Raw genomic sequence first — 27,974 nt, 5'->3', positions numbered from 1 at the left:
GACTCCCTGATCCTTCATTTCAGAAACGATGTCCAGTTCTGACATTTCGGCCCAACAAACGATCCCTGTCTCTAATGATACCTTTGCTGCTGTTCAGTGTTCTGTGTTCCGTAACTGAAACCTGGATTCCAGCAAACGTTTCTGTATTCATCAAGTCAGTGGCTTGTTGTTTCCTGCTGCATTCAATCAGAAAAGATCCTGAACGCAAACGTTTTATGCCCTTCACCTCACCTGCAATGCCATATATGCCCTTAGAGATTACAAAAGGGTTTAGTTTCAGTGGTGTCTTGTCTACAGTATTGAGAACCAGGAAACGTGGCCAATTGTCTGTTGAGTTGGGTGACCTCTGTTCATTATCACTGTCGAGCTGACGTTTGGTTTTTTTGTGGGGGTTTGGTAGTCCATGGTAAGATTATTTTGATTCATCATCCGGGCTCCCCACCCACCACGGAGTATCACAAGGACAATGCTAATTGCAAGTGGGTTTCCTACTTGCGGCACCAAGGATACCTGGATGATATACTCCAGCAGAAAAATTAATAATTAATAATTCTACCAGATTGGCCCATGAGCCACCGCCTTCTGACACTGGCATCTAGGCAAATTTTCTCAATTAAAAAAAACAACACATGTATCATAGCATATGTATATATGTATATTTAAATATTGTGTTGAAATTAATACCAAGCCAAACAATGATCGAGCAATGAAATTTAGTGCTCAGGGCTCGGCATGACCAGCCGATTGGTTGAACCAGGCCCATTCAATTACCCATCTAGGCGAAGTCAGGGCCAAAGTGGTGTATTGAGCAACAGGAACACGGTTACAGGCCCCTATTGCCCTCAACCACCAGGATCCCTTCCTCCGCCGACACAGGGGCGCAACCCACGGCAAACGCAAACGGGTTGGTGGACCAAATATCCCCCCGGGTCCACGACAGGGGTGAACGGCTCTCAGCGTTACCCAGCACCCACCACGAGGAGGTGGCCGTTCACGGGAGAGAACATATTTCTCAAAATTCAACCAAAAAATCAATTTCTTTAAAAAAAAAAATTAAATGAGAACTAACTTTGGTAAAAAGATCCTTAACAGTTTTGACATTGAAATATTTATCTCTTGTGATGAAGAATTCAACACAGTCAAGCAGAATATGCTTGACCGTGATTCTCTCATCACAAGGGATACAAAACGGGGGATCCTCACCTTTTTACAGGTGCACATGAGTATATCTAGCATGGCCAATACGACATCGTCGTAAAATAACCTCTTCAAATCTGGACTGACAGCCCAAGTAGGTATAACCAATATACGATTTTATTTCGTGTAATGTATTTATACCTACTTGAGTGTCCCACTTCTTTTGTATCAGATCACGGATGTAAGTCTGTAATCAGAGTATGGAATAAGAAGCGGTGTCACAGATTTGTTGAGTGCTGCAGCAAGATCGGCCATCGTGTTACCAGAAATGCCTACGTGGCTGGGTAACCAACAAAAGACGATGTCGTATTGTCCAGTAGAAAGATCATTATACAATTAAATAATTTCTACTAAAAGTGGATGTTTACATGATAAGCTTTTAATTCATCCCCTTCCCACTTTGAGTTAGATACAACATTCAACAAGTCAAGCGCCGTCAGGCATTTAGTTTTAAGGGACTTAATATGAGGCAGAAATGTTAAGTGTGAGTCAAAGATTAGGCCCAAGAACTTGGCCTCCTTTACAACTTTGATGGGAGTGCCATCTAGAGATAGTTTAGGGTCCTTATGTGGTTTATTTTTTCTGCAAAAATGTATACAATTACTTTTGGATTTAGAAAAGTTAAAGCCGTTTTCAAGACACCATTCATTTATTTTATTTAAACACAGCTGCAGTTGCCGTTCAATAGTATGCATATTTTTACCACGACAAGAAATATTAAAATCATCCACAAATGACGATCCATCAATTGAATCGTTTAAAACTTTGGATAAACTATTTATCTTGATGGTAAAAAGTGTGACAGACAAAATACTGTCTTGTGGAACACCCTGATCCTGATTGTAATGATCAGACAGGGTAGAACCCACGCGGACTTGAAATTGTCTGTTATTTAAAAAGTTGGCTATGAATTCAGGCAAACGACCTCGCAGACCAAAATCATGTAACTCTCTTAAAATGCCATATTTCCAGGTTGTGTCACATGCTTTTTTCAAGATAAAAAAGGCACAGTGTGTTGTTTATTAATAAGCGCATTTTTTCACAAATGATTCCGAACGCACTAGGTGATCGACAGTACTTCTGTTTTTACGCAAACCACATTGTGTACAATTTATTTTGAATCTTCTTCGATAATAATTTGTTTGGTTTTCATAAGGAAGGCTTGCCGGACCTGTTGCTTTCCTTGTTCAATGACCTTTTTTCTCGACTTCGCTGAAGACAGTGGTTTTATGAGACTTGGTTGAGTCTCTCCTTACATTCTGTTGTATTTTGCGAGTTCTGGGAGCACCAAAAGTGAGTTAATATTTAAAGTCACATCGGCAACATCTCAGCCATATCGTGACGAGGACACTTAAATGAACACGTAAATGAAATATATGCACATTCTAGAATCTGTCAACGAAGGACAGTAAAACAACTAGAATATCACAAGTTTAATTAAAACCAGCATGAAAGGTTAAAACCAATATCGCTATTTAGACAATACAATAAAAGAACAGGCTATACATCGCCAACAACAGAAGGTAGATCACCACACTAGGGACCATGGGGACTTACAGTACCTTTGCTACCTGCATGGACAAACAGGAAAGACGACAATAGTAAATGTAGAACATCGTACCACGGTGTTCCACATCAGAACTACATTATATTTTAATAATTACAACCATTTATGGCTTGAAACTGTTTATTTTTCTCAATTCTTGAGGCCAATGCAAACACATGCAAATGAAGAAAACTTCGATGCGAAGATGACGTGATCGACTGCACGTGCAAAACCTGGTTTGGCACTAACGTCATTTGCAAGACGAATGGATGGGTTTGAGTTATTTTTGCTTACGGTTTTCTAGAGTCGAAAGATCCTATTTCGGATACATAGATGTATCATCAGAGAAAAAACATATTCTCTGAATTTTCTCTTATAATTACTTTTAAAAACTACATTTTGTTAAGTTTCTTTTTTGACTCCGTATATATCAAAAGTGTCAACAGACATGGCGTTTTAGAAGCTGGTAATGGATATTATCATCACCAGTTGCAGTGTCATGAGCTTGCTCATGAGCACCATGTAGCTCATGTAATGAAAACACTTTATTGTAATCTTCACCATTATTTGATTCGAATTTAAGTGTGGTCGTTTCCTGTTTCCTGTTTTTGATATCTCTGAAACTCAGGAACATACTTTGCCGATACTGAATTTTTGGCAGGAGTTTTGCTAATTTTATTTGCAATTTTAGACTTACCAGTAATTAAATTATCACCATCTTTGAGATAGTGTGTGGAAGATTTGGAACCTTTACCTTTAATTCTTTGAACCATGTCTTTTACCTTGGACACTGGCGGGCGTGAATTAATTTGGGCAAAATAATTTCTCCAAGATTGTCTTTTGTTTTGTTTGAAGGTACGATACGCCTTTGCGTTGAGTATTTTGAATATATGTAAGTTATGGACAGTTGAATGACCGTGGAAATAATGTTCTGCCTTTTTCCTCGCTTTTCTGGCCTATCTACAATCTGCATTGAACCATGGTTTTCCTACATGTGGAGTTGTAGAGGACTTATACATTCATCAGCTAGTTCTTTTAAAACGTCAGCAAAAGTTTGAATGGGATCTGTTATATCAATGAAGAGATCAGGGCTCAGTTTTTATTTACAATTAGTTTAATATAAAGACCAGTTAGCCTTCGAAAAGTTCCATCTTGTAAACGATGGAGTAATTTCTGAGAGGATAGTTTTGAAGTTTTTACTTCCAAAAACGTCATTATGAACAGACCAATCAAATCAATTGACGAGGTTAGAATCTGTAAGAGACAAATCCAGAGAAGAGCTACTGGTTGCAGGATGCAGATAGGTGCTAGAATCATCATTAAATATGCAAAGGTCGTTATTTGAAATGAAATTTTCAAGTATTTTGCCTTTAGTATTAGTGTTAGTACTGCCCCACAATGGGTTGTGACCGTAAAAAATTGTAAAAAAACACATGGCTTCGGAAGTTGGTCATCGAGTGATTGAAAATCAGTCTATTGAAGTGTTGAAGAAGGCGGAATACAGTCAGGTCGCGTTAATCCGAACACTTCTGTTTTTCATCAAAAACGTTCGGATAGTGAAACGTACGGACTACTGAAACCAGAGACCATATAATAATAATCTATTATATGGTCTCTGCTGAAACGAACTTTTATGAACACAACTACAGCAGGGTTACTTCCCTTTGACATGGCAATACAAAAACATACGAACGTATACAAGTTGGCTGAATGTGCGATGTGGTGTTTGGGGGCAAGAAATCAACTTTCACGTTGGTCAGTTTGACATTGGCATACTTGTGACTGGCAGCATTGTTACGAAGTAAGATCACGTGTCAACCACATGATTGCATCTGTCTGTCAGATCAGTGTTTTATACAGGAAGTAGGCATGACAGGTATTACTCCAACTAACCAAAAGTGAGACCTACTAATTGATCAAAATCACAAACTAACATCTTCAACTCGCAAGTGTCACTTAACAATTACCACTGAATGGGGCTCATGGTGTGAAGGGATTATCCCAACCTTTTTGATGTACCGCCGGACTAATGAAGCAAAACTATGTGTAATTAGCTAATCTGTTACCGCTGATTAACGTTCGGATTCGGAGAGTGAAGCACCGGATTACTGAATCAGCAGGTAATGAGTTTACATAGTAAACAAGATTGGTTACAGCTAGCTATTGTTCGGATATCGCGGGAATCGGATTGTCGGGGTCCGGACTAACGCGGCCTGACTGTATATAGAGAGCATAATGTAAATGCTCCTCCCAGAGTCAGTCACACTGCAACAGCATGGGTATTAGTGTTAAGTGTTACAGGGCTGTGAATGACATTCCGTCGTGTAAGGATACTAGAACCTCCAGTGGCCCTATCACCTGGAGGGGAAAAATAATGAAACACTTCAAACTAACGTAAGCTAAAATTATCTATCTGTTTCAGATATGTGTCTCGCAGACAGAACGCTGATGGTGCTAAATCCTGGATTAATAACCGTATTTCAACAAAATTTGTTCGTAGTCCTCTACAGTTCCATTGCACGATATGTTGAGATAGACCTATATTTTAGGTGGAATAATAGGGGATCTACCCCTTACCTTTTTCGAGGGCAACAAGCTGTGTTCTAGAATGGACGTCTGTCAAATAATTTGATTTAACACACTGACCCCTTTGGGAATCTGCCATTTTGTTGGGGTTTTTTTTAAAAAAATCTGGTTTCGGTTTGGTTTTGCTTTTGACAATTGGTTGAATGTTTCTGTTAGACTGAGTCATTTGAGATGCCCGAGAAGATGTATCACAAGCAGAAGATGGTTCTGATTGGGTTTGGGGCGTGCCAGGAAGTGGTTCCACAATTTGTGTAGATATTCCAGGTGATAACATTGTAGAAACGGTTTGAAATTCGGTTCAAATTCGTTTGGCAGTTTACTGTAGGGGTTTTATCAGACGATGCTTTTGCAATGGAAGCACACGTTTCCCTGATGTGAGAACTTACGAGAAGCTTTTTAGCATCAGAAAAACTAATGTTTTGAGTAACTTTGATCTTGTTGATCTCCGTATGCTCTTTCCTATTCAGGCAATCTTTGGAAAATGATGAGTGACTGCCTGAACAGTTGGTATATTTCTTAAAAGTACTCGCGGAATCTTCTGTTGTATGTGTCTTCTCAGCAGAGTGAGTATATGCAAAAGACAATGTACAAGTACTAACACCATGGCCAAATTTCTGGCATTTTAAAACACCTCAGAGGATTTGGTATGTAGGTGACAACAGTCATGGTACAATATCCTGCCTTTATTAATCTGGAAGCATTGGGAGAAGAAAATGAGAACAGGTAAGTGTTCATCTGAATGGTTTCCTGGTTTTTACGTGTTGTAAAACGCTTGACCTACATGACTCTGTGATCTTTCACTTCCGAAAAATTATCAAGTTCGGACATGTCAGCGAACAGTCGATCTCAGTCTCTAACGATTCCTTTGCTGGTGTTTAAGTGATCTATGAGGAGAGACTGATGCTGGAATGCCGATGGGCGTTTCAGTAGACATCAAGTTAGTTGCTTGTTGCCTTTTGCTGCACTCAATGAGCAATGACCTTGAACGGAAAATTTTAACGTTTTTCACATCACCAGCTATGCCTTGTATGCAAAATGATGCAACTTCATTCGTGTGTTATCTTTAGTCCATTACTAAAAAACGTGGCCAGTAGTCAATTGATTTTGGCTGTCTATGGTCATCATGATCAGGATCAGTTTCGAGAGGACGTTTCGTTTTCTCTAGGGGGAGTTTCCTAAGCCATGGTTAGTGTTTTAAGATTCATCATCCGAGCTCCCCACCCACCACGGAGTATCATGATGACAATGCTAAACACAAGTGGGTCTTCAACTTGCATCCCAAGGATACTCGGATGATATACACCAGCAGAAAAAACCCAAAAGATTAATTCTTCCACCCCATTGGCCCATGAGCCACCGCCCTCTAGACATAAGGTTCTGGGCAATGTTGTGTATAAGTGAAGGAGGGTAGTAAACAAAATTCATTTCAAATTATCTTCTATGAACCAAGGAAGCCAAGACCAAAACGTTACCAATTCCAAATTCCAATTTTGTGCAGTGACTGACCTAAAATGATGCACAGGGCTTGGCATGACCAGCCGATTGGTTGAACCAGGCCCATTCAACCACCCGTCTAGGTGAAGTCAGGGCCAAAGTGGTGTGTTGAGCAATGGGAACATTGGTCCTGCTCCTATGCCCTCAACCACCAGGATCCCTTCCTCCGCCGACACAGGGCCGCAACCCACGGCAAACGGGTTGGTGGACCAAATATCCCCCCGGGTCGACAACAGGGGTGAACGGCTCTTAACATTACCCAGCACCCACCACGAGGAGGTGGCCGTTCACGGGTGCCTGTATCACAGAGAGTGATTGAGTTGATATTAACCGTCACATCGGCAATATCTCAGCCAAATCATGATGAAAACAAATTAAATACTGAATAATGAAAACATTTTGAAGAGTAAAACCTGTCGTCGATGGGCAGTAAAAATGCTAGATTATCACAGGTATGAATATAAAACTATCACGGAAAACATTTAAATCAAAGCAGACTATATAAAACAGGGTCTATAGATCACTGAAGGTAGACCACCACACAAGGAACCATGAGGACTTTTGTTACATGCATGGGCCCTAGCTGCTGTAGGAAAATGTAGCCTATAGTTAAAACAACAACTACGATTAAAATGTGGTAAATTTATGTTTGACTTTGAAAGTTTGGGGACTTAGGTTCCAGATGTATCACAGAACCTGCAGGTATACTTGCCAGATCACTTATTTTGTAAGCCCAACTATGGAGGTATACTCGAAGACGCGAATGGCTTTGACTAGCTTTGGGATGGTGCCCACACCATTCGGTAACCCTGAGGGCTATAGTAAACCTTCTCCATGATTTATGTTGTTCACGCTATCATTCATTCAATCTGCCTCAATGCAAAGAGTGGAGTTCCTTTCTTGGGGGCCTCAGAAACTCCCAACGTGTCAAGACCTTCGCATACTGTTGGTATCCATGTCCAAGTGTGGAGAGTGATGCCATAGATTTTTTGTATGTCGCCTCTCAATGTGTTCATGTTGTGTTTGAACATACGTTTATTGAAGAGATCCTGCTTGATGAGGGTGTGTTTGATGTGTTGTTTCACCGCCTATTTCTTGACCCCTTTCATCTATCAGATTTTGACGTGATCGGCGATTTTAATCAAATACATGTTAGGTGTTAACCCAACATATTCCGCAATGGTGTCCCAATGCATTTGTCCTTCATCAGGCCAAGGACATTTTTATTGGTCGTGCTGTATAGGGTTGGTCTTGGGGGTAATCATTGGTGTCATACAAATTGATGTGTTTCGCCATATCCTCGTTCACGTCCCCAGTATATACATTCAACATCAAGGAATCAGTGTCAGTCACAGTACTGTTGTTGTAAAGTCGTATATCAAATGTTTGGATAGGTCGAGAATACTCATCCTCAAGCAGACGGGTGGAAAGAGCTAAATATGGCTATTTTCATGTGGAGCACTGCCAAGTCTTCAACGAATATATTGCTGGGCTGGTTGTCACTTTCCTGAGTTGTGTTTTTTTCTCGTCAGAGTTTGACCATCACCCGTGTTTTCAAGTTTTCCCACAGATGGAGTGAGTGAGTTAAAATTTAACGTCACATCGGCAATATCTCAGCCATATCGTGACGAGAACATCTAATATCAAAATTAATTATATGTCAACAAACCTGTCAACTAAGGACAGCAAAAAAAATAGAATATCACAAATGGAATTAAACCTAGCATGGAAAGTTAAAAACAACATCACCATTAGGACAATACACTATAAGATCAGGCTATAGATCGCCAACAACTGAAGGTAGATCACCACACTGGGGACCATGGGGACTTACAGTACCTTTGCTACCTGCATGGAAACTAGTTGGATTTACAACATCCCTTCAACCGCTGGCGAGTATACAGAATGCTAACCAAAATTAAAACAACAAGAATACTACGATTAAAAACCTGATAGATTTAAATTTACATCGAATGTTTGTGGACTTACGTACCCTCTCAGGAGGACAATAATTTTACAATACTTCAACCCCCTTTGAGGGTACAGCCACTAACAATTCTAGTTCCTAATCTAAACTACCAATCATTAAAATACATTTATATACAGAACATATACTCAAAATTCAATCCAGAAATCAATTTCCTTTAAAAAACCAATAATTAAATGAGCGCTGACAGTGTTAAAAAGATCCTTAACAGTTTTTACAGAAAAATACTTATCCCTTATGATGGAGAATTCAACACAGTCAAGCAGGATATGCTTGACCGTGACTCTCTCATCACAAGGGATACAAAACGGAGGATCCTCACCTTTTAAAAGGTATGCGTGAGTGTATCTTGTATGGCCAATGCGACATCGTCGCAAAATGACTTCTTCAAATCTGGACTGACAACCCAAGTATGTATAACCAATGTAGGGTTTTATTTCATGTAATTTATTTATACCTACTTGGGTGTCCCACTTCTTCTGCATCAGATCACGAGTGTAAGCTCTAGTGCTAGCTTTGTAGTCAGAATAAGGAATAAGAAGTGGTGTCACAGATTTGTTGAGTGCTGCCTTAGCAGCAAGATCGGCCATTGCGTTACCGGAAATGCCAACGTGGCTGGGTAACCAACAGAAGACGATGTCGTATTGACCAGTAGCAAGATCATTATATAATTCAATAATTTCAATTAAAAGTGGATGTTTACAAGAAAGATTTTTAATCGCCTGAAGGCAAGAAAGAGAGTCGGAATAGATTATATATTGTTTATGTTTATGGCGTCTTTGAATATATTTAAGAGCTGTTAATATGGCGTTAGCCTCAGCGGTAAAAATAGAACTGTTGTCTGGTAATCTAGAAGATATTGTTCTGGATCCAATGACAGTGGCACAAGCTACTGCACCACCGTCCTTGGACCCATCTGTAAATAAGGATTTATAACTGCTATATTTATGTTTCAATTGATTATATTCTTGTTTATACTGTAATTCATTAGTTTCCGATTTTTTAAATGTGGTCAATGTTAGGTCCACTTGGGGCCTAACCAACTGCCAAGGAGGAGAAGAAAGAAGACGGGAAGGAGCTATATTTTCCAGCTCAATGCCGGCAGCAGCAAGAAATGGTTTAATTCTTAAACCAAGAGGCGGTACAAGCGAAGATTTTTTATTGTATAAGTCCTCACACAGAGGACTGAAAACACAGTTATATGCAGGGTTTGACTCACTGGAATATAATTTTGTTACATACTGTAAAGCTAATTTGATACGTCGCTGCTCAAGAGATGGCTCATCGGCCTCAACGTACATGCTGTCAACAGGTGAAGTTCGAAAGGAGCCAAGACAAAGTCTTAGACCTTGATGGTGAACAGAATCTAAAAGTTTCAGGTTGCTTTTACAGGCTCCACCATATACAATGGAGCCATAATCAAGTTTTGACCGGATGAGTGATCGATAAAGTTGCAGGAGGGTAGTTTGGTCCCCTCCCCATGTAGAATTTGAAACGACTTTCAACAAGTCAAGTGCCTTCAGGCATTTAGTTTTGAGGGATTTGATATGTGGTAGGAACGTTAAATGCGAGTCAAAAATTAATCCCAAGAACTTGGCCTCCTTTACAACTTTGATGGGAGTGCCATCTAGAGATAGTTCAGGGTCCTTATGTGGCTTATATGTTCTGCAAAAATGTATACAATTAGTTTTGGACTTCGAAAATTTGAAGCCGTTTTCAAGGCACCATTTATTTATTTTGTTTAAACACAACTGCAGTTGCCGTTCAATAGTATGCATATTTTTACCTCGGCAAGAAATATTAAAATCATCCACGAAAAGCGATCCATCAATTGAATCGTTTAAAACTTTTGACAAACTGTTGATCTTGATGCTAAAAAGAGTGACAGATAAAATACTGCCTTGTGGAACAACCTGATCCTGATTGTAATGATCAGACAGGGTAGAACCCACACGGACCTGGAATTGTCTGTCATTTAAAAAGTTGGCAATAAATTGAGGCAAACGACCTCGGAAACCAAAGTCATGTAAATCCCTCAAAATACCATGTTTCCAGGTTGTGTCATATGCTTTTTCAAGATCAAAAAAGATAGACACAGCATGTTGTTTATTAATTAGTGCGTTTTTAACAAATGACTCCAGTCGCACTAAGTGATCGACAGTACTTCTGTTTTTACGGAAACCACACTGTATATCTGTGATAAGATTATTTGTTTCCAAGTACCAAACAAGTCGATTATTTATCACGCGTTCCATGGTCTTGCAAACACAGCTGGTTAGTGAAATAGGTCGATAATTGGACGGATCCGTATGATCACGTCCAGGTTTAGGTATTGGTACTACTATGGCGTCACGCCATGACGGAGGAAAGTTACCCGATGTCCAAATATCATCAAAAATATTGAGAAGCGTTTCTAGGCAGGATTCTGGTAAGTGCTTCAGGAGTTGATAATGTATGTTATCAGCTCCTGTAGCAGTGTCATGAGCTTGATCAAGAGCAGTATGGAGTTCATGAATAGAAAACGTTTCATTATAATCTTCCCCATTATCAGAATTGAAATTAATAGTTTTCTTTTCTTGTTGTTTTTGATATTGCTGAAATTTAGGTACATAATTTGAAGAGGAAGAGTGTTTAGCAAGGGTTTCACCCAGTTTATTAGCAATATCTGATTTATCAGTAAGCAATTGATCTCCATGTTTAAAATGATGGACAGTAGATTTAGTACCTTTACCTTTGATTTTCTGGACCATGTTCCATACCTTGGATATGGGTGTCCGAGAATTTATTTTGGATACATAATTTTGCCAAGATTGGCGTTTGTTCTGTTTAAAAGTACGCCGTGCTTTAGCATTTAAAATCTTAAATTTATTTAAATTATGCACCATAGGATGGCGACGGAAATAATGTTCTGCTTTTTTCCTTGCCTTCCTAGCTTGTTTGCACTCACCGTTGAACCATGGTTTTCTTATGTGTGGAACTGCAGAGGACATTGGTATACACTCATCAGCTATGGAATTCAGTTCATCAGAAAAAGATTTGATAGTATCAGAAACGTCAATAAAACGTTCGGGTTTAAGTTTTTCAGCACACAGTGTTTCATATAAAGCCCAGTTAGCCTTTTTAAAATTCCGCCTTGATGATGGAGGAACATCAGATGGAGTTACAGCTTTTAATATAGTAGGAAAATGGTCACTTCCACACAGGTCATCGTTGACTGACCATTCGAATTCATTTAATAGTTCGGAATTTGTCAATGACAAGTCGAGAGCAGAATACGTCCCTGTGCCAGGGTGTAAATATGTGTTGGAACCATCATTATAAATACATAAGTCATTGTCAGAACAAAAGTCCTCCAACAATTTACCTCTAGTATTTACACTACCCCAGAGTGGGTTGTGCCCATTTAAATCTCCCATTATAATACAGGGCTTCGGGAGTTGGTCATATAGAGCTTGAAGATCAGTTTTAGTGAACGTCGAAGACGGCGAAATATAAAGAGAGCATAGCGTAAACGCTACATGTAAGGTAATTCTCACTGCAACAGCCTGCATATTAGTATTAAGTGAAACAGGGCTTTGAATAACGTTTTGTCTGACTAAAACGGATGACCCGCCAGTAGCTCTATCACCCGGAGGTGAAAAACAATGATATGCATTAAAATGACGAAGGTCAAATGTATCTGTTTGCTTTAAATATGTCTCTTGGAGACATATCGCTGAAGGTGTGAAATCTTGGACTAATAGCTGTAATTCATGTAAATTAGTCCTCAATCCTCTGCAGTTCCACTGTACAATATTATTGGAATAAACTATCTTTTGGGGGGATTTATTGGGGATCTACCCCGCACTCTCCCGGAGGGCGACAAGCTATGTGCCCTAGAATGGACGTTTTCAGAAACGTCCATGTCTTCAAGAGACCCGTATTTATTAAACAATTGAACTTTATTTTGTGACCCCTTGGGAGCTCTGCCACTTTGTTGTTTTGAAACATCAGGCTTTGGCTTAGATTTACCTTTAGCAGTTTGTTGTCTATCAGTTGTAGATTGAGACTCAGTGCGTGATTGCGAAGATGATTTATGATCAGAAGAAGACTTTGATGTTCCAGGAAGTGATTCTTCAGTCTGTGATGACATAGCTGGGTATAGAAGTTGTGGAGAGTCACTGTTGACCCAAGTCAAGGTAGTTTGGCAGCTTGTAGATGACTTTGTTATTTTAGAGCTGCGCACAGATGATGCGTTTGCTACTGTAGCATAACTTTCTGGAAGATCAGATCTCTTCACCATTCTTTTTGCTTCAGAAAAAGAGATGTTTTGGGTATACTTTATTCTGTTTATTTCCATTTGCTCTCTCCAGATTGGACACTGTTTCGATGAAGATGAATGGTCACCTGAGCAGTTGGTACATTTTTTAAAATCACTGTCACAATCTTCTGTTGTGTGTGTTTTCTCACCACAGTGAGCGCACACAACAGACAATGTGCAGGTATTTACGCCATGCCCATACTTTTGGCACTTGAAGCATCTCAATGGATTTGGAATGTACGTTTCCACTTTGAGTTGACAGTAACCAGCCTTTATTGATGTGGGAGCAGTCGGAGTAGAAAAAGAGAACAAATATGTGTTTGTTTGTTGGATCTCATTGTTTTTCCGGGTAGTGAAACGTTTTACATATAGTACACCTTGTTCCTTCATTTCTGAGGCAATATCAATCTCCAGCATATCAGCAAAAAGGCAGTCTCGGTCTCTCACTATGCCTTTGCTGGTGTTAAGTGTTCGGTGGGCAGAGACTGATACGGGAATGCCGACAAAAGATTTAGTTGACAGGAGATTAGTTGCTTGTTGTCTCTTACTGCATTCAATGAGAAGAGACCCTGAACGCAAACGTCTAACGTTTTTAACATCTCCTGCTATGCCTTGTATGCCTTTTGAAATGGCAAAAGGGTTCAGCTTCAGGGGTGTCTCGTCAACGGTCTCAAGTACTATGTAACGTGGCCAATGGTCAATAGATGTGGAGGGTCTGAGTTCATTAATATCAGGTTCTGTGTCAAGAGGACGTTATTTCTTGGTGACAGGGGTTTCGTAAGCCATGGCTAGTGCTTTAAGGTTCATCATCCGAGCTCCCCACCCACCACGGAGTATCACAAGGACAATGCTAATAACAAGTGGGTTTCCAACTTGCAGCATCAAGGATACTCGGATGATATACTCCAGCAGAAGAGTTATAAATAACAAATCCACCAGATTGGCCCATGAGCCACCGCCTTCTGGGCATAAGACTCTAGGCAAAGTTCAAAACATCAGTGTGAAAAATCGTGAACATTTGATATAAACAAATGTACCAAGTCCAAAAGTAAAACATTTGCAAATTAAATGTGTGTAATGACATACAAGTCCATACACAGGGCTTGGCGTGACCAGCCGATTGATAGAATCGGGCCGATTCTACCACCCGTCTAGGTGAAGTAAGGGCGAAAGTGGTGTGTTGAGCAGCAGGAACACGGTTCAGGCTCCTACTGCCCTCAACCACCAGACTACCGTCCTCCACCGACACGGGACGCAACCCACGGCAAACAGGTTGCCCAATTCGGTCACTCCTTGCGACCAGCAATGGGGTACTATGGACCTAGTTGACCCGGGTCCACACGGGGGTTTGAACGGCTCTTGGCGTGACCCAGCACCCACCACGAGGAGGTGGCCGTTCACGGGTGCCCCCACAGATGGATCCAAGAATGGTGGTGCAGTGGCTTGTGCCACGGCCATTGTGTCCACAACAGTCTCTTCCAGATTACCGGGTCACCCGTGGCGAGCCACCCCCTCGTGGTGGGTGCTGGGTAACGCCAAGAGCTCGCCGACACCCCCGTAGTGGACCAGGGGGGGTATTTGGTCCACCAACCCGTTTGCCGTGGGTTGCGGCCCTGTGTCGGCGGAAGAAGGGATCCTGGTGGTTGAGGGCAATAGGGGCTTCCAACCGTGTTCCTGTTGCTCAATACACCACTTTGGTGGCCCTCACTTTGCCTGGACGGGTGGATGAATGGGCCTGGTTCAACTAATCGGCTGGTCATGCCAAGCCCTGTGCATGGAATCTATATACATTTATCATTGCACAAGTATAATTTGAAATTGATGTAATTTTGGTCTTGGTGTTATTTTTATAAGCATGTTTGATTTGAATTATGACGTTTAGACCTTTGCCTAGAGTCTTATGCCCAGAAGGCGGTGGCTCATGGGCCAATCTGGTGGATCAATTATTCATAATTCTTCTACTGGAGTATATCATCCGGGTATCCTTGGTGCTGCAGGCTGGAGGCCCGCTTGCTTTAGCATTGTCCTTGTGATACTCCATGGTGGGTGGGGAGCTCGGATGATGAAACCTAAATAACTCACCATGGCTTATGAAACCCCCACTAAAAACGGCAAACGTCCTCTTGAAAATGACCCTGTTGATGACCTCAGACCGTCTAAACACATTGACTACTTTTATCGTCATCGAGACCAAAGATAATGCACCTTTAAAGTTAAACCCTTTTGCGGTGTCTAACATTAGAAAGTTACGTTCTGTTGCACTGTTGATCGAGTCCGCCAAAAGGCAACAGTCAACGAACCTTTTGAAGACTGACACTTTCGTTGGCGCTCCGGTTACCGTCACAGCCCACAAAACACTGAACACGAGTAAGGGAATCGTACGTGATCGAGATCGCTTGCTGGCAGACATGTCTGAACTTAATATCGCTTCCGAAATGAAATATGAGGGTGTATTATGTGTCAAACGTTTCACAACCCGTAAAAACAACACAAACATTCAAACTAATACCTATCTGTTTTCTTTCACATCTCCTACTGCTCCAACATCACTTAAAGCTTGATACTGTAATATCAGTGTGGAAAAGTACATTCCGAATCCCCTTCGGTGTTTCAAATGCCACAAGTTCGGCCATGGTGTCAATACTTGCACATTGTTCGTTGTGTGTGCTCAAAGATACACATAACAGAAGATTGTGACAGTAATGTCAAAAAAATGCACCCACTGCTCAGGCGACCATTCATCATTTTCTCATCAGTGTCCTATCTGGAAAGAGCAAAATGGAGATAACAGAATAAAGTTTACTCAAAATATCTCCTTTCCTGAGGCATAAAAACTGGTAAAGAGGTCTGATCTTCCAGAAAGTTATGCTAGAGTAGCTAAAAACATCATCGGAGTCTAAACTAACAAAATCATCATCCACAGGCTGCCAGACTACCTTGACTTGGGTAAATTGCGATTCTCGACAGCTTTTGTACTCTGCCTTGTCAGTCCAGATTTGAAGAGGTCATTTTGCGGCGATGTCGTCTTGACCATTCACGATATACTCATGAATACCTTTTGAAAGGTGAGGATCCTCCGTTCTGCATCCCTTGTGAGGAAAGAATCACAGTCAAGCATATCCTGCTTGACTGTGTAGAGTATTCCATCACAAGGGATCAGTATTTTAATTCACGAACTATGAAGGATCTTTTTACTCATACCAGCTCTCATTCAATTATTGCATTTTAAAAAGAATTAGGTATGTTATCACAATTGTAAATAGATAAACATTTTATTATTGGTAGTCTAGATTAATAACTGAGATTGTTAGTGGCTGTGCCCTCGAGGGGGGTTGAAGTATTGTAAAATTATTGTCCTCCTGACAGGGTACGTAAGTCCAAAACATTCTATGTAAATTTAGTACGACCAAACTTTTAATCGTAGTATATTTGTTGTTTTTAATAATGGCTAAATTTCAGTATAATCGCCAACCGCTGAGGGGATGGTGTAAATCCATCTGGGGTCCACGCGGGTAGCAAAGGTACTGTAAGTCCCCATGGTCCCTAGTATGGTGATCTACCTTCAGCTTCTGGCGATCTACAGCCCGTATTTTATGTTGTATCGTCCGAACAGTGGTATTTGTTTTAACTCTCCACACTAGTTTTAATTGTAAATGTGATGCTCTAGTGGTTTTACTGTCCTTTGACGACAGGTTTTTATAATGTTTTCATATTTCATTTCAATATCAAAATGTTCTCGTCACGATATGGCTGAAATATTGCCAATGTGACGTTAAATATTAACTCACTCACTCACTTTTGTACCCTGCCATATTATCTCAGACTGAGGAATCACTTCCTAGTACCTCAAAGTCTTCTTCTGATCACAAATCATCATCATCTCAGTCACACTCAAAGTCTCAATCGACAGCTTATAGTCAACAAACTGTGAAAAGTCAACCTAAGCCAAAGCCTGATGCTTCAAAACAACAAAGTGGCAGAGCTCCTAAAGGGTCACAAAATAAAATTCATTTGTTTAATAAATATGGGTCTCTTGAAGACATGGACGTTTCTGAAAATGTCCATTCTAGGGCACATAGTTTGTCGCCCTCCAAAAGAGTGGGGTAGATCCCCAATAAATCCCCCCAAAAGATAGTATTAATAATATTGCACAGTGGAACTGCAGAAGCTTGAGGACTAATTTACATGAATTACAGCTATTAGGCCACGATTTTACACCTTCAGCGATCTGTCTCCAGAAGACATATTTAAAACAGATACATTTGATCTTCGTCATTTTAATGCATATCATTGTTTTTCACCTCCGGGTGATAGGGCCACTGGCGGGTCATCCATTCTAGTCAGACAAAACGTTATTCAAAGCCATGTCTCACTTAATACTAATATGCAGGCTGTTGCTGTGAGAATTACTTTACAAGTAGCGTTTACGCTATGCTCTTTATATTTCACCATCTTCGACGTTTGCCAAAACTAAACTTCAAGATCTATATGACCAACTCCCGAAGCCCTGTATTATGATGGGAGATTTAAATGGGCACAACCCACTCTGGGGTAGTGTAACCACAAACACTAAAGGTAAGTTGTTGGAGGACTTTTGTTCTGACAATGATTTATGTATTTATAATGATGGTTCCAACACATATTTACTCCCTGGTACAGCAACCTATTCTACTCTTGACTTGTCACTCACAAATTCAGAACTACCAAATGAATTCGAATGGTCAGTCCACGATGACCTCTGTGGAAGTGACCATTTTAATACTATACTAAAATCTGTAACTCCATCTGATGTTCCTCCATCATCAAGGCGGAATTTTAAAAAAGGTTAACTGGGCTTTATATGAAACACTGTGTGCGGAGAAACTTAAACCTGAACGTTTTATTAACGTTCCTGAATGTATTTTTCTGATGAACGTAATTCCATAGCTGATAAGTGTATACCAAAGTCCTCTGCAGTTCCACATATTCGAAACCATGGTTCAACGGTGACTGCAAACAAGCTAGGAAGGCAAGGAAAACAACAGAACATTATTTCCGTCGCCATCCTATGGTGCATAATTTAAATAAGTTTAAAATTTTAAATGCTAAAGCACGGCGTACTTTTAAACAGAACAAATGCCTAAATTATGTATCCAAAATAAATTCTCGGACACCCATATCCAAGGTATGGAACATGGTCAAGAAAATTAAAGGTAAAGGTACTAAATCTACTGTCCACCATCTTAAACATGGAGATCAGTTACTTACTGATAAATCAGATATTGCGAATAAACTGGGCGAAACTCTCGCTAAACATTCTTCCTCTTCTTATTATGTACCTAAATTTCAGCAATATCAAAAACAAGAAGAAAAGAAATCTATAAATTTCACTTCAGATAACGGGGAAGATTATAACGAGGTATTTTTAATTCATGAACTCCATACTGCTCTTGACCAGACCCACGATACTGCTACAGGAGCTGATAACATACATTATCAACTTCTGAAGCACTTACCAGAATCTTGTTTAGAAACTCTTCTAAATATTTTTGATGATATTTGGACGTCGGGGACATTTCCGTCATCCTGGCGATATGCTATAGTAGTCCCAATACCTAAACCTGGACGTGACCATACCGATCCTTCACATTATCACCCAATTTCTCTAACAAGTTGCATTTGCAAAACCATGGAACGCATGATAAACAATAGACTAGTTTGGTACTTAGAAACCAATAACCTCATAACAGATATTCAGTGTGGCTTTCATAAAAACAGAAGTACCATTGATCACTTAGTGCCTTTAGAATCTTTTGTCAAAAATGCTATAATTAATAAACAACATGCAGTGTCTATTGTTTTTGATTTAGAAAAAGCGTATGACACTACATGGAAATGCGGCATTTTAAGAGATTTACATGACTTTGGATTGCGAGGCCGATGGCCTCTATTTATATCCAACTTTTTAAATGACAGGCAATTTCACGTCTGGGTGGGTTCTACCCTGTCTCATCATTATAATCAGGCTCACGGTGTTCCACAAGGCAGTATTTTGTCTGTTACTTTATTTAGCGTCAAAATCAACAGTATATCCAAAGTTTTAAAAGATTCGATTGACGGATCACTTTTTGTGGATGATCTCTTGTCGTGGTAAAAATATTCATACTATTGAGAGGCAACAGCAGTTGTGTTTAAACCAAATTAATAAATGGTGTCTTGAGAACGGTTTCAGATTTTCTAAATCAAAAACTAATTGTATACATTTCTGTAGACGATATAAAGCACATAAAGACCCTGAACTGCTTCTAAATGGCACTGCTGTTAAAGTTGTAAAAGAGGCCAAGTTCTTGGGACTGAATTTTGACTCGCATTTAACGTTTCTCCCCCATATCAAATCCCTTAAAGCTAAATGCCTGAAGGCACCTGTTGAAAGTCATCTCTAATTGTAAGTGGGGAGGAGACCAAGCTACCCTCCTACAACTTTATCGATGGTTATTCCGTTCGATTGATTGCGGTTCCATCGTATATGGTGGCGCCTGCAAAAGCAATCTTAAACTTCTTGATTCTGTACACCACCAAGGTTTAAGACTTTGTCTTGGGTCTTTCCGAACTTTACCTATTGACAGTCTTTACGTTGAAGCCGTTGATCCATCTCTTACATAACGTCGTATTAAATTATCCTTACAATATATTACTAAATTATGCTTTAATGATTTTAGTCCTGCATATAACTGTGCGTTCAATCCACTTTATGAAGATTTGTTTGACAAGAGGTCTTCTCTTGTTCCACTTTTAGGGCACAGAATTAAACCCTTTCTTTCTTTCTTCGGCCGGCATTGAGCTGGAGAACATAGCTCCCTCCCGTCTTCTTTCTTCTCCTCCTTGGCAGTTGGTTAGGACACAAGTTGACCTCACATTAACTTCATTTAAAAAATCAGAAACGAATGAATTACAATATAAACAAGAATATAATCAATTAAAAAAACCTAAATATAGCAATTACAACCCCTTATTTACAGATGGATCCAAGGACGGTGGTGCAGTGGCTTGTGCCACTGTCATTGGATCCAGAACAATATCTTCTAGAATTCCAGATAACAGCTCTATTTTTACTACAGAAGCAAACGCCATATTAACAGCTCTTAAATATATTCAAAGACACCCTAAACGTAAACAATATGTAATATATTCCGACTCTCTTTCTTGCCTTCAGGCTATTAAAAATATCTCGTGTGAACATTCACTTTTAATTGAAATTATTGAATTGTATAATACTCTTGCTACTGGCCAATACGACATCGTCTTCTGTTGGTTACCCAGCCTCGTGGGCATTTCAGGGAATACACTGGCTGATCTTGCTGCCAAGGCAGCACTCAACAAATCTGTGACTCCACTTCTTATTCCATGTTCAGATTACAAAGCTACAATTAGATCTTATATCCGTGCAGAAGAAGTGGGACACTCAAGTAGGTATCAATAAATTACATGAAATAAAACCGTATATTTGTTACACCTACTTGGGTTGTCAGTCCAGATTTGAGGAGGTCATTATGCGACGATATCGCATTGGCCATACGCGGTATACACATGAGTACTTGTTAAAAGGTGAGGATCCTCCGTTTTGTATCCCTTGTGATGAAAGAATTACAGTCAAGGATGTTTTGCTTGGCTGTATTGAATATTCAATCACAAGGGATAACTATTTTAAATCACGAAGTATGAAGGATCTTTTTAGTAATTTTAGTTGTCATTTAATCATTGCGTTTTTAAAAGAATTAGACCTGTTTCAGAATAGATAAACATTTTATGATTGGAATTTGAATTAGCAGATAACATTGTTAGTGGCTGTATCCTCGAAGGGGGTTGAAGTACCGTAAAACAATTCTCGACCCGTGATTTCCCGGGGTAGAATAGGCCTTCAGCAACCAATGCTTGCCATAAAAGGCGACTGTGCTTGTCGTAAGAGGCGACTAACGGGATCGGGTGGTCAGGCTCGTTGACTTGGTTGACATATGTCATCGGTTCCCAATTGCGCAGATCGATGCTCATGTTGTTGGTCACTGGATTCTCTGGTCCAGACTCGATTATTCACAGACCGCTGCCATATAGGTTGAATATTGCTGAGTGCGGCGTAAAACTAAACTCACTCACTAAAATTATTGTCCTCCTGAGAGGGTACGTAAGTCCCAAAACATTTGGAATCAGATTTAATCTTCCACATTTTTTAGCTGTAGTATATGTGTCATTGTAATTTGTGGCTGATCTTCCATACAGTCGCAAGGCTTGGCACATCCCAGGGGCCAAGGACATCTTGGCGGAAGACCTCTCTCGTCCTTACAGCCCTCCCTCCATGGAGTGGCAACTGCACCCTCGGGCCTTCCAAATGCTGTGCCTTCAGCTCGGCGTGCCGCTGGTGAACCTCTTTGCCACCAAACTCAACCATGTACATGTCCCTTGTACCAAACCCAGAGGCCTGGGCCTTAGACGCTGTGACGCTTAGACTGGGCAGGGATAGACACCTATGCTTTCCCTCCCCCAGCAGTACTACAACGGGTAATAACCAAACTACAAAAGACGCAGAATCTCAAACTTCTGCGACTAGCCCCAAAGTGGCCGACGCGGGCCTGGTATGTACCCCTCCACAGGCTTTGCAGTCAGGAGCCCGTACTGACACCTCTCCGAAGGGATCTTCTCCTGAGTCAGCCAAGCGGACGGATACACGAGGACCCTCAGGTACTCAATCTGCACGCTTGGCTAGTAAACAAAGGAGTCTGAGGAGGAGTGGGTACTCCAACGGGGTCGCCTCTGTCATAGCGAGCTCGCAGAGAGTGACAACTGGGAAACTGTATGATTTCCAGTGGGAAGCATTTGTTTCCTTTTGCGAGGGTCATAGGTTTTGGGCGATGCAGATATACACGGACCGCACCTGCACCCTGAGACGGGGCCGACGCAGGTTGTCTCTTCCTCATTCCCAACTGAGCACAAGGGAAATTGACAAAAGGGCACTGGGAGTCTACCTCCGCGTTGATAGAAGCCTACAAAGCTGCTCACCTCCCAGCACCTGCGAAAATCAACCCATATACAATCAGGGCGGCATCGGCTACCTTGGCATACCACAGCAATATTGCAGTAACAGACATCCTCGCCGGGTGTTTCTTGAGGTCAAGGTCTGTCTTTGCCACCACTATTTGAGGGAACTATCGAATGAGGATTTGGTGGGAGTGTCCCGGTTAGGACTCCAGGTCTTTGCACAGCAGAGAACTTCGGGGTCACTGTTCATCAGGAGACGAAACACACTAAGACCTACGTAGGTCTCCTAGTGGTACAGGGCAATCTTCCGCGTTTTTCTGAGATTCCTTGTTAATAAACGTTCGAATCTTTCCTCGTTCTCGGTTATCCTTTTGGTTGGTTTTTAAGTTCCCTCCTAAGTGGTTCTTCCCTATGCGGGCTCCTCATCACAGATGGGGTTGCCTACAGGGGTGAAGGGAACGGGTCGTTCTTCCATACCGACCTTCAGTCTCCCTCATCAGAACCACTTACACTACTACAGGTTGAGAGACGATCTGGGTCTTAACCCCTCTAGCCCTCCTCATATTGTGGGATCCTGGGCAATTGTTGACTTTCAACTATGATAAGTATGTAAAACAATTGGACATTTTTATTAAATGTTATTTTTATACTTACCTTCTTAAAAGCCAACAAGTCATGATTTCCTTCCCTCCTTCCCTCACCGGGGGTGGCCTCTGTAGTCGCGAGGGAATGACGTGTCAAGGGGTCACGTGACCTTTGGGGGTCGCGACCCAGCTACATACAGGGTTGTCTCTCTTCTCTGTGGTATAAGTAGAGAGAGTGAGCGCATCGGAGAGCGCTAGGGCAATTGTTGGCTTTCAACAAGGTAAGTATAAAAAAAACATGTAATAAAAAATGTCCAATAATCTTTTCAGACTCTCTTTCTTGTTAAAACCTTATCTTGTAAACATCTCACTTTTGATAGAAATTGTTGAGTTATATAATGATCTTGCTACTGGCCAGTGTGACATCGTCTTTTGTTGGTTACCCAGCCATATAGAAATATCTGGGAACACAATGGCTGATCTTGCTGCCAAGGCAGCACTCAACAAATCTGGGACACCACTTCCTATTCCATACCCAGATTATAAAGCAACAATTAGAATGTATATCCGTGATCTGATGCAGAAGAAGTGGGACACCCAGGTAGGTAACAATACATTACATGCAATAAAACCCTATATTGGTTACACATACTTGGGTTGTCAGTCCAGATTTGAAGAGGTCATTATGCGACGATGTCGCATTGGCCATACAAGATACACTCATGAATATTTAGGTGAGGATCCTCCCTTTTGTATCCCTTGTGATGAAGTAATCACAGTCAAGCATGTCTTGCTTGACTGTGTTGACTATTCCATCACAAGGGATAAATATTTTAATGCCAAAACAATGAAGGACATTTTTAATGTTAATTAATTAATCATTGAATTTTTAAAGGAAATAGAATTATTAGATAAATTTTGAATAATATGTTTTGTAAATAGAAAGTTGGTATTTTAGATATGAAGTATGAATTAGCAACTGCGATTGTTAGTGGCTTTAACCTCAAAGGGGGTTAAAGTATCGTAAGACTGTTGTCCCTCTCAGAGGGAAAGTAAGTCCCAAAACCTTCAAAGATAAATTTAAACTTACCAATTTTTAAACGCAGTATTTTTGTCATTTTATTTTCGGCTACATTTAGCTACAATCGCCAGCGGCTGAGGGGATGGTGTAAATCCAACTAGGATCCATGCAGGTAGCAAACGTAATGTAATTCCCCTTGGTCCCTAGTATGGTGATCTACCTTCAGTTGTTGGTGGTCTTTAGCCTGTTTTTATATTACGTCTTGTCCAAATTGAACTGCTAGTTTAAACTTCATGTGCTAGTTTTAAATTCGAATTGTGATACCCTAGTTGTTTTACCGCACTTTGAAGACGGATTTAAAATATATACATAATATTCTATATAATCATGTTTGTTCGCTGAAATATTGCCGATGTGACGTTAAATTATAACTCACTCACTTACTCACTCACTGGTACTTCATATTTGTCGTGCTTTGATCTAGGCCCAACAATAACAGGGTTAAGAACATAATGCATTGATATCGTGTTGTATTCTTCAGGTGAAGACTACTTGGTGGCTGTGGCAAATAAAGTCGAATACGCTTACATCAGGTACACATCTGGAGAAACTGGGGGCCTGGTGGAGATACAGTATCCACACCACGACTACAGAAGAGTTGATCCATTGGGTTCCTTCAGTTTTGGATCACACACTGTAAGCGATAAGATGAAAATCACCAGTGATGTTGAAAATGCTGCTATTATTGTGAGCGGAAGTGACGAAAATATAAGCATTGTTGTAGAAGCTGACGGTATATTCTCTCCGCTTCCAATATCTACCCTTGGGACCAAGTACATTTTACCCTCAAGTCTCGCCCCTAACAGTAGTTATCAATCCTTGTTACTAATAGCTACACACAACATGAGTGCTACTGTTGATATATTCTTCCGAATGAATCGAGAAAGTGTTCACTTTTTCGACAACTATTACAGTGACGGCGATAAATTATCCCTTAAACTTAATCCGTATCAAACGTTGAGGATAACCACTCCACATGATCTGAATGGAACTGTGATTATTAGTGATCACAACATAGCCGTCTATAGTGGTGTGGAGTATGCCTCTGAGTACATTGTGTATGATCAGCTACTGAGGATCAAGCACTACGGACTGGAGTATGTTGTTGCTGTAAATGACACTAAACTGGAGCTGCAGATCATCAGTGAACACAGCAACGTGCAGATCACCTTCAGTTCTGGGCCCACAGTCTCTACTGGCGAGCGTCGTCTCTATAACCGCTCACTTGAACGGGGAGCGAGTCTCCACTTCACCGCCACACACTCGGTATTGGTGATACTCAGTCGAGCAGATGGTTACAACAGTGCCTTCACAACCGTATCACCTGTATACTTGTACGTCACACACAGAGGAGTGTGGTTATATCCGAACAATTTTCTTACAACGCTCCGGATACTAACTTACAAGAAAGCGACTGTGTTGATTAAACACAAACGACTAGAGGGCCGCCTGAGATGGATAGATATAGCCGGCAGTAGTTACAAAATTGGCACTCTGATACAGTGGCAAAGGTATACATGGGTTACGTCTATATCCAGCGACCTCCCCTTCACAGTTCTGTCCTTCTATAACGGATCGGTCTATAACAGCGGGTACAAAGTGTCTGTAGATGAAACAGTACATTATACAGGTATGTGTCATAGTTTCCTTAATTACATCATGGTCATTCACAAACAACGTTTTTTCGTAATTCTTTAACCTCTTGACACTTTAGCACATGTCTGTGATGGCTTTTTTATATATTTATTTCCATTTGCGTGAAGCACAGATGTGTGAAATAGAGTATGTTTTGGTTATTTTGATCTACACTGTACAAATTTTGATTCCTTTAACTTGCCTAGAGTCCTATGCCAGAAGGCGGTGGCTCATGGGCCAATCTGGTGATGTTGACCTCTGAATGATGTATGTCTCCAATTTCTTGTCACGGGCAGAACCAGTCTGGCATTGAATTGGTAGGCAAATACAGCTATTCATGTCATATTCTCTGGAGTATAACACCCCTGTATCTCTGGTGTCAGCATCTTGGAGATCCGATGCATATTGACACTGTCTTTGTTGACACTCCGTGGTGGGTGGGGAGCAGGGGTGTCGAATCTTTTTTCCTTTCATCATGGCTCTTCATTCTTCTGGTTCATCTCGGAATGAAAAGTAAAGACGTTTAGAAGACTTAGATCTCTCCACTGGAAACATTTCTTCTAACAGTGACTCTTGGGCTTGATTTCTTGTCATTGAAGCAGCTGATTTTCTTCCAATCAAGTTAAATCCATTTGCTATTTCAAAGGCTATCTCTGGCATTTGTGGAGAAGTGACAAATGTTACTCGTCTCCGTAGTGGCTCACTTCTCGTGGAGACAGCAATTTCTCAATCTTTTGTCAGTAAAGACCTTTGCCAATATTGAGGTTATTGTGTCTGTGCACAGAACACTCAACTCATGCCGCGAAATCATCAGAGATAGAGCTCGCTGCCTCGCTGATATGTCAGACGAGGACATTGCTGCTGAGCTAAAAGATCAGGGTGTGTCAGCTGTTAAACGCTTCACAATAAAGAAAGAGGGAATCATCACCAAAACAAACACCTATTTATTGACGTGTTCTCGTCCATCTCTCCCACAGTCAATTAAAGCAGGTTGTTTTAACATTGGAGTTGATGTATATGTACCCAATCCACTCCGGTGTTACAAATGTCAACATTTTGGACACGGGTCACAGTCATGTCGTAACACCGTTGTGTGTCACCGTTGTGGTGGTCACCATGAGAGTACAGACTGCGAGAATGACTCTAAATGCGCAAACTGTGAAGGACCACATGATGCTTCATCCAGGTCTTGCGCCGTTTATCAAAGGGAATCAAAAATTATGAAACTAAAATGTGAAAAACATATTTCGTACCTTGAGGCAAAAAAACTCTTATCACATGAAACTACTATTCTGTCAAACGCCATCTATGTCACTGCAGCTAGCTGTTCCGTTGCAACGTCTTCTGTTTCATGTCAAACTAATTTGACTTGAATAAAATCAAACCAGCCTACCCTCTCAGCTTCAGCTATTCAACCTTCTCCAGTGGTTACTCACTCTTCATCTGGATCTCAAACTCAAATTCAGACCGAAAACACATCTGAAACGACAACTTCACAGAAAAATCTAAGAAGAAGAAAGGAAAGAAAATCAACAGAGACAAACCTCCTACGGTTCTTTTACCTTTACAGGTTCCTCTAGTGAACCAATTTGGACCTCTTGACATGGAGGTCACACTGTCCTCTCAGGACAGACGGAGGAACTTATCATCCTCGTATTCTAGAGAAAGATCTCCTATTGAGGCACCATGAATAAATTGTCGACCATAATGCAGAGGACTCAAAAACAACTTCCATGAGATGCAGTTGTTATTAAAAGATTTCCAACCGTCAGCAATATGTCTTCAGGAGACATATCTCAAAGATACTGATAATTTTAATCTAAGACAATACAGTGATTACTATTCCTTCTCTCCTCCCGGAGACAAAAGAACAGGAGGTACTTCCATGTTGGTGCGTCAGGGTGGTATACATAGTCCTGTCCCACTTAATACAACTTTCCAAACCGTAGCTATTAGGCTTACTCTGCACATAGCATTGACTCTGTGCAGTTGAAATATACCTCCTTCGTCCAATATTCAACAATCGGATATGATCAGCTTCCAAAACCGTGCATTATCATGGGTGATCTGAACGGACACAACCCGCTATGGGGAAGTGTCCATATGAATAATAAGGGTAAAATTCTTGAGGAATTTATTTCAGACAATGACCTCTGTATCTTAAACGATGACACAAGCACTTATCTACATCCAGCTACTGGTACATATTCGGCCCTAGATCTGAGACTCATTGATTCTCCTTTATATAGCGAATTTGAATGGATGGTCCATGATGACCTCTGCGGGAGTGATCACTTCCCCACCATTCTCAAAACAGTAAGCTCTGGTGATGATTCACCTTTATCTCGACGGAACTTTGCCAGAGCTGACTGGTTATTGTACATGGCACTCTGTTCTGAACACTTGCAAACTGATGTTTTTTGTGGACAAGGAAGATCCGATACAGCTGTTTTCTGATATACTCAATAACATTGCTGACATAACTATACCTATGTCCTCTGCAGTTCCACACATTCGTAAGCCATGGTTCAATAATGAATGTAAACAGGCCAGAA

General features: G+C 40.7%; 1 protein-coding gene across 1 annotated transcript in view; it reads left to right on the top strand.

Annotated features, from left to right (window-relative positions):
• The first annotated feature begins 14,537 nt into the window (after nt 1-14,537).
• LOC137271696 (uncharacterized) overlaps nt 14,538-27,974 on the top strand; it is a 34,601-nt gene continuing 21,164 nt past the window's right edge. The window contains exons 1-6 of the mRNA XM_067804118.1: nt 14,538-14,710; nt 21,364-21,532; nt 21,735-22,396; nt 23,151-23,304; nt 23,749-23,755; nt 24,266-25,414. Coding sequence (XP_067660219.1) covers nt 14,538-14,710; nt 21,364-21,532; nt 21,735-22,396; nt 23,151-23,304; nt 23,749-23,755; nt 24,266-25,414 — 2,314 coding nt within the window. The remainder of the gene's footprint in view (nt 14,711-21,363; nt 21,533-21,734; nt 22,397-23,150; nt 23,305-23,748; nt 23,756-24,265; nt 25,415-27,974) is intronic.

The sequence above is a fragment of the Haliotis asinina genome, chromosome 2 (genome assembly GCF_037392515.1).
Source record: "Haliotis asinina isolate JCU_RB_2024 chromosome 2, JCU_Hal_asi_v2, whole genome shotgun sequence".
Classification (NCBI taxonomy): domain Eukaryota; kingdom Metazoa; phylum Mollusca; class Gastropoda; order Lepetellida; family Haliotidae; genus Haliotis; species Haliotis asinina.
The sequence above is the reverse complement of the archived record's forward strand: the minus strand, read 5'-3'. Positions and strand labels throughout refer to the sequence as shown.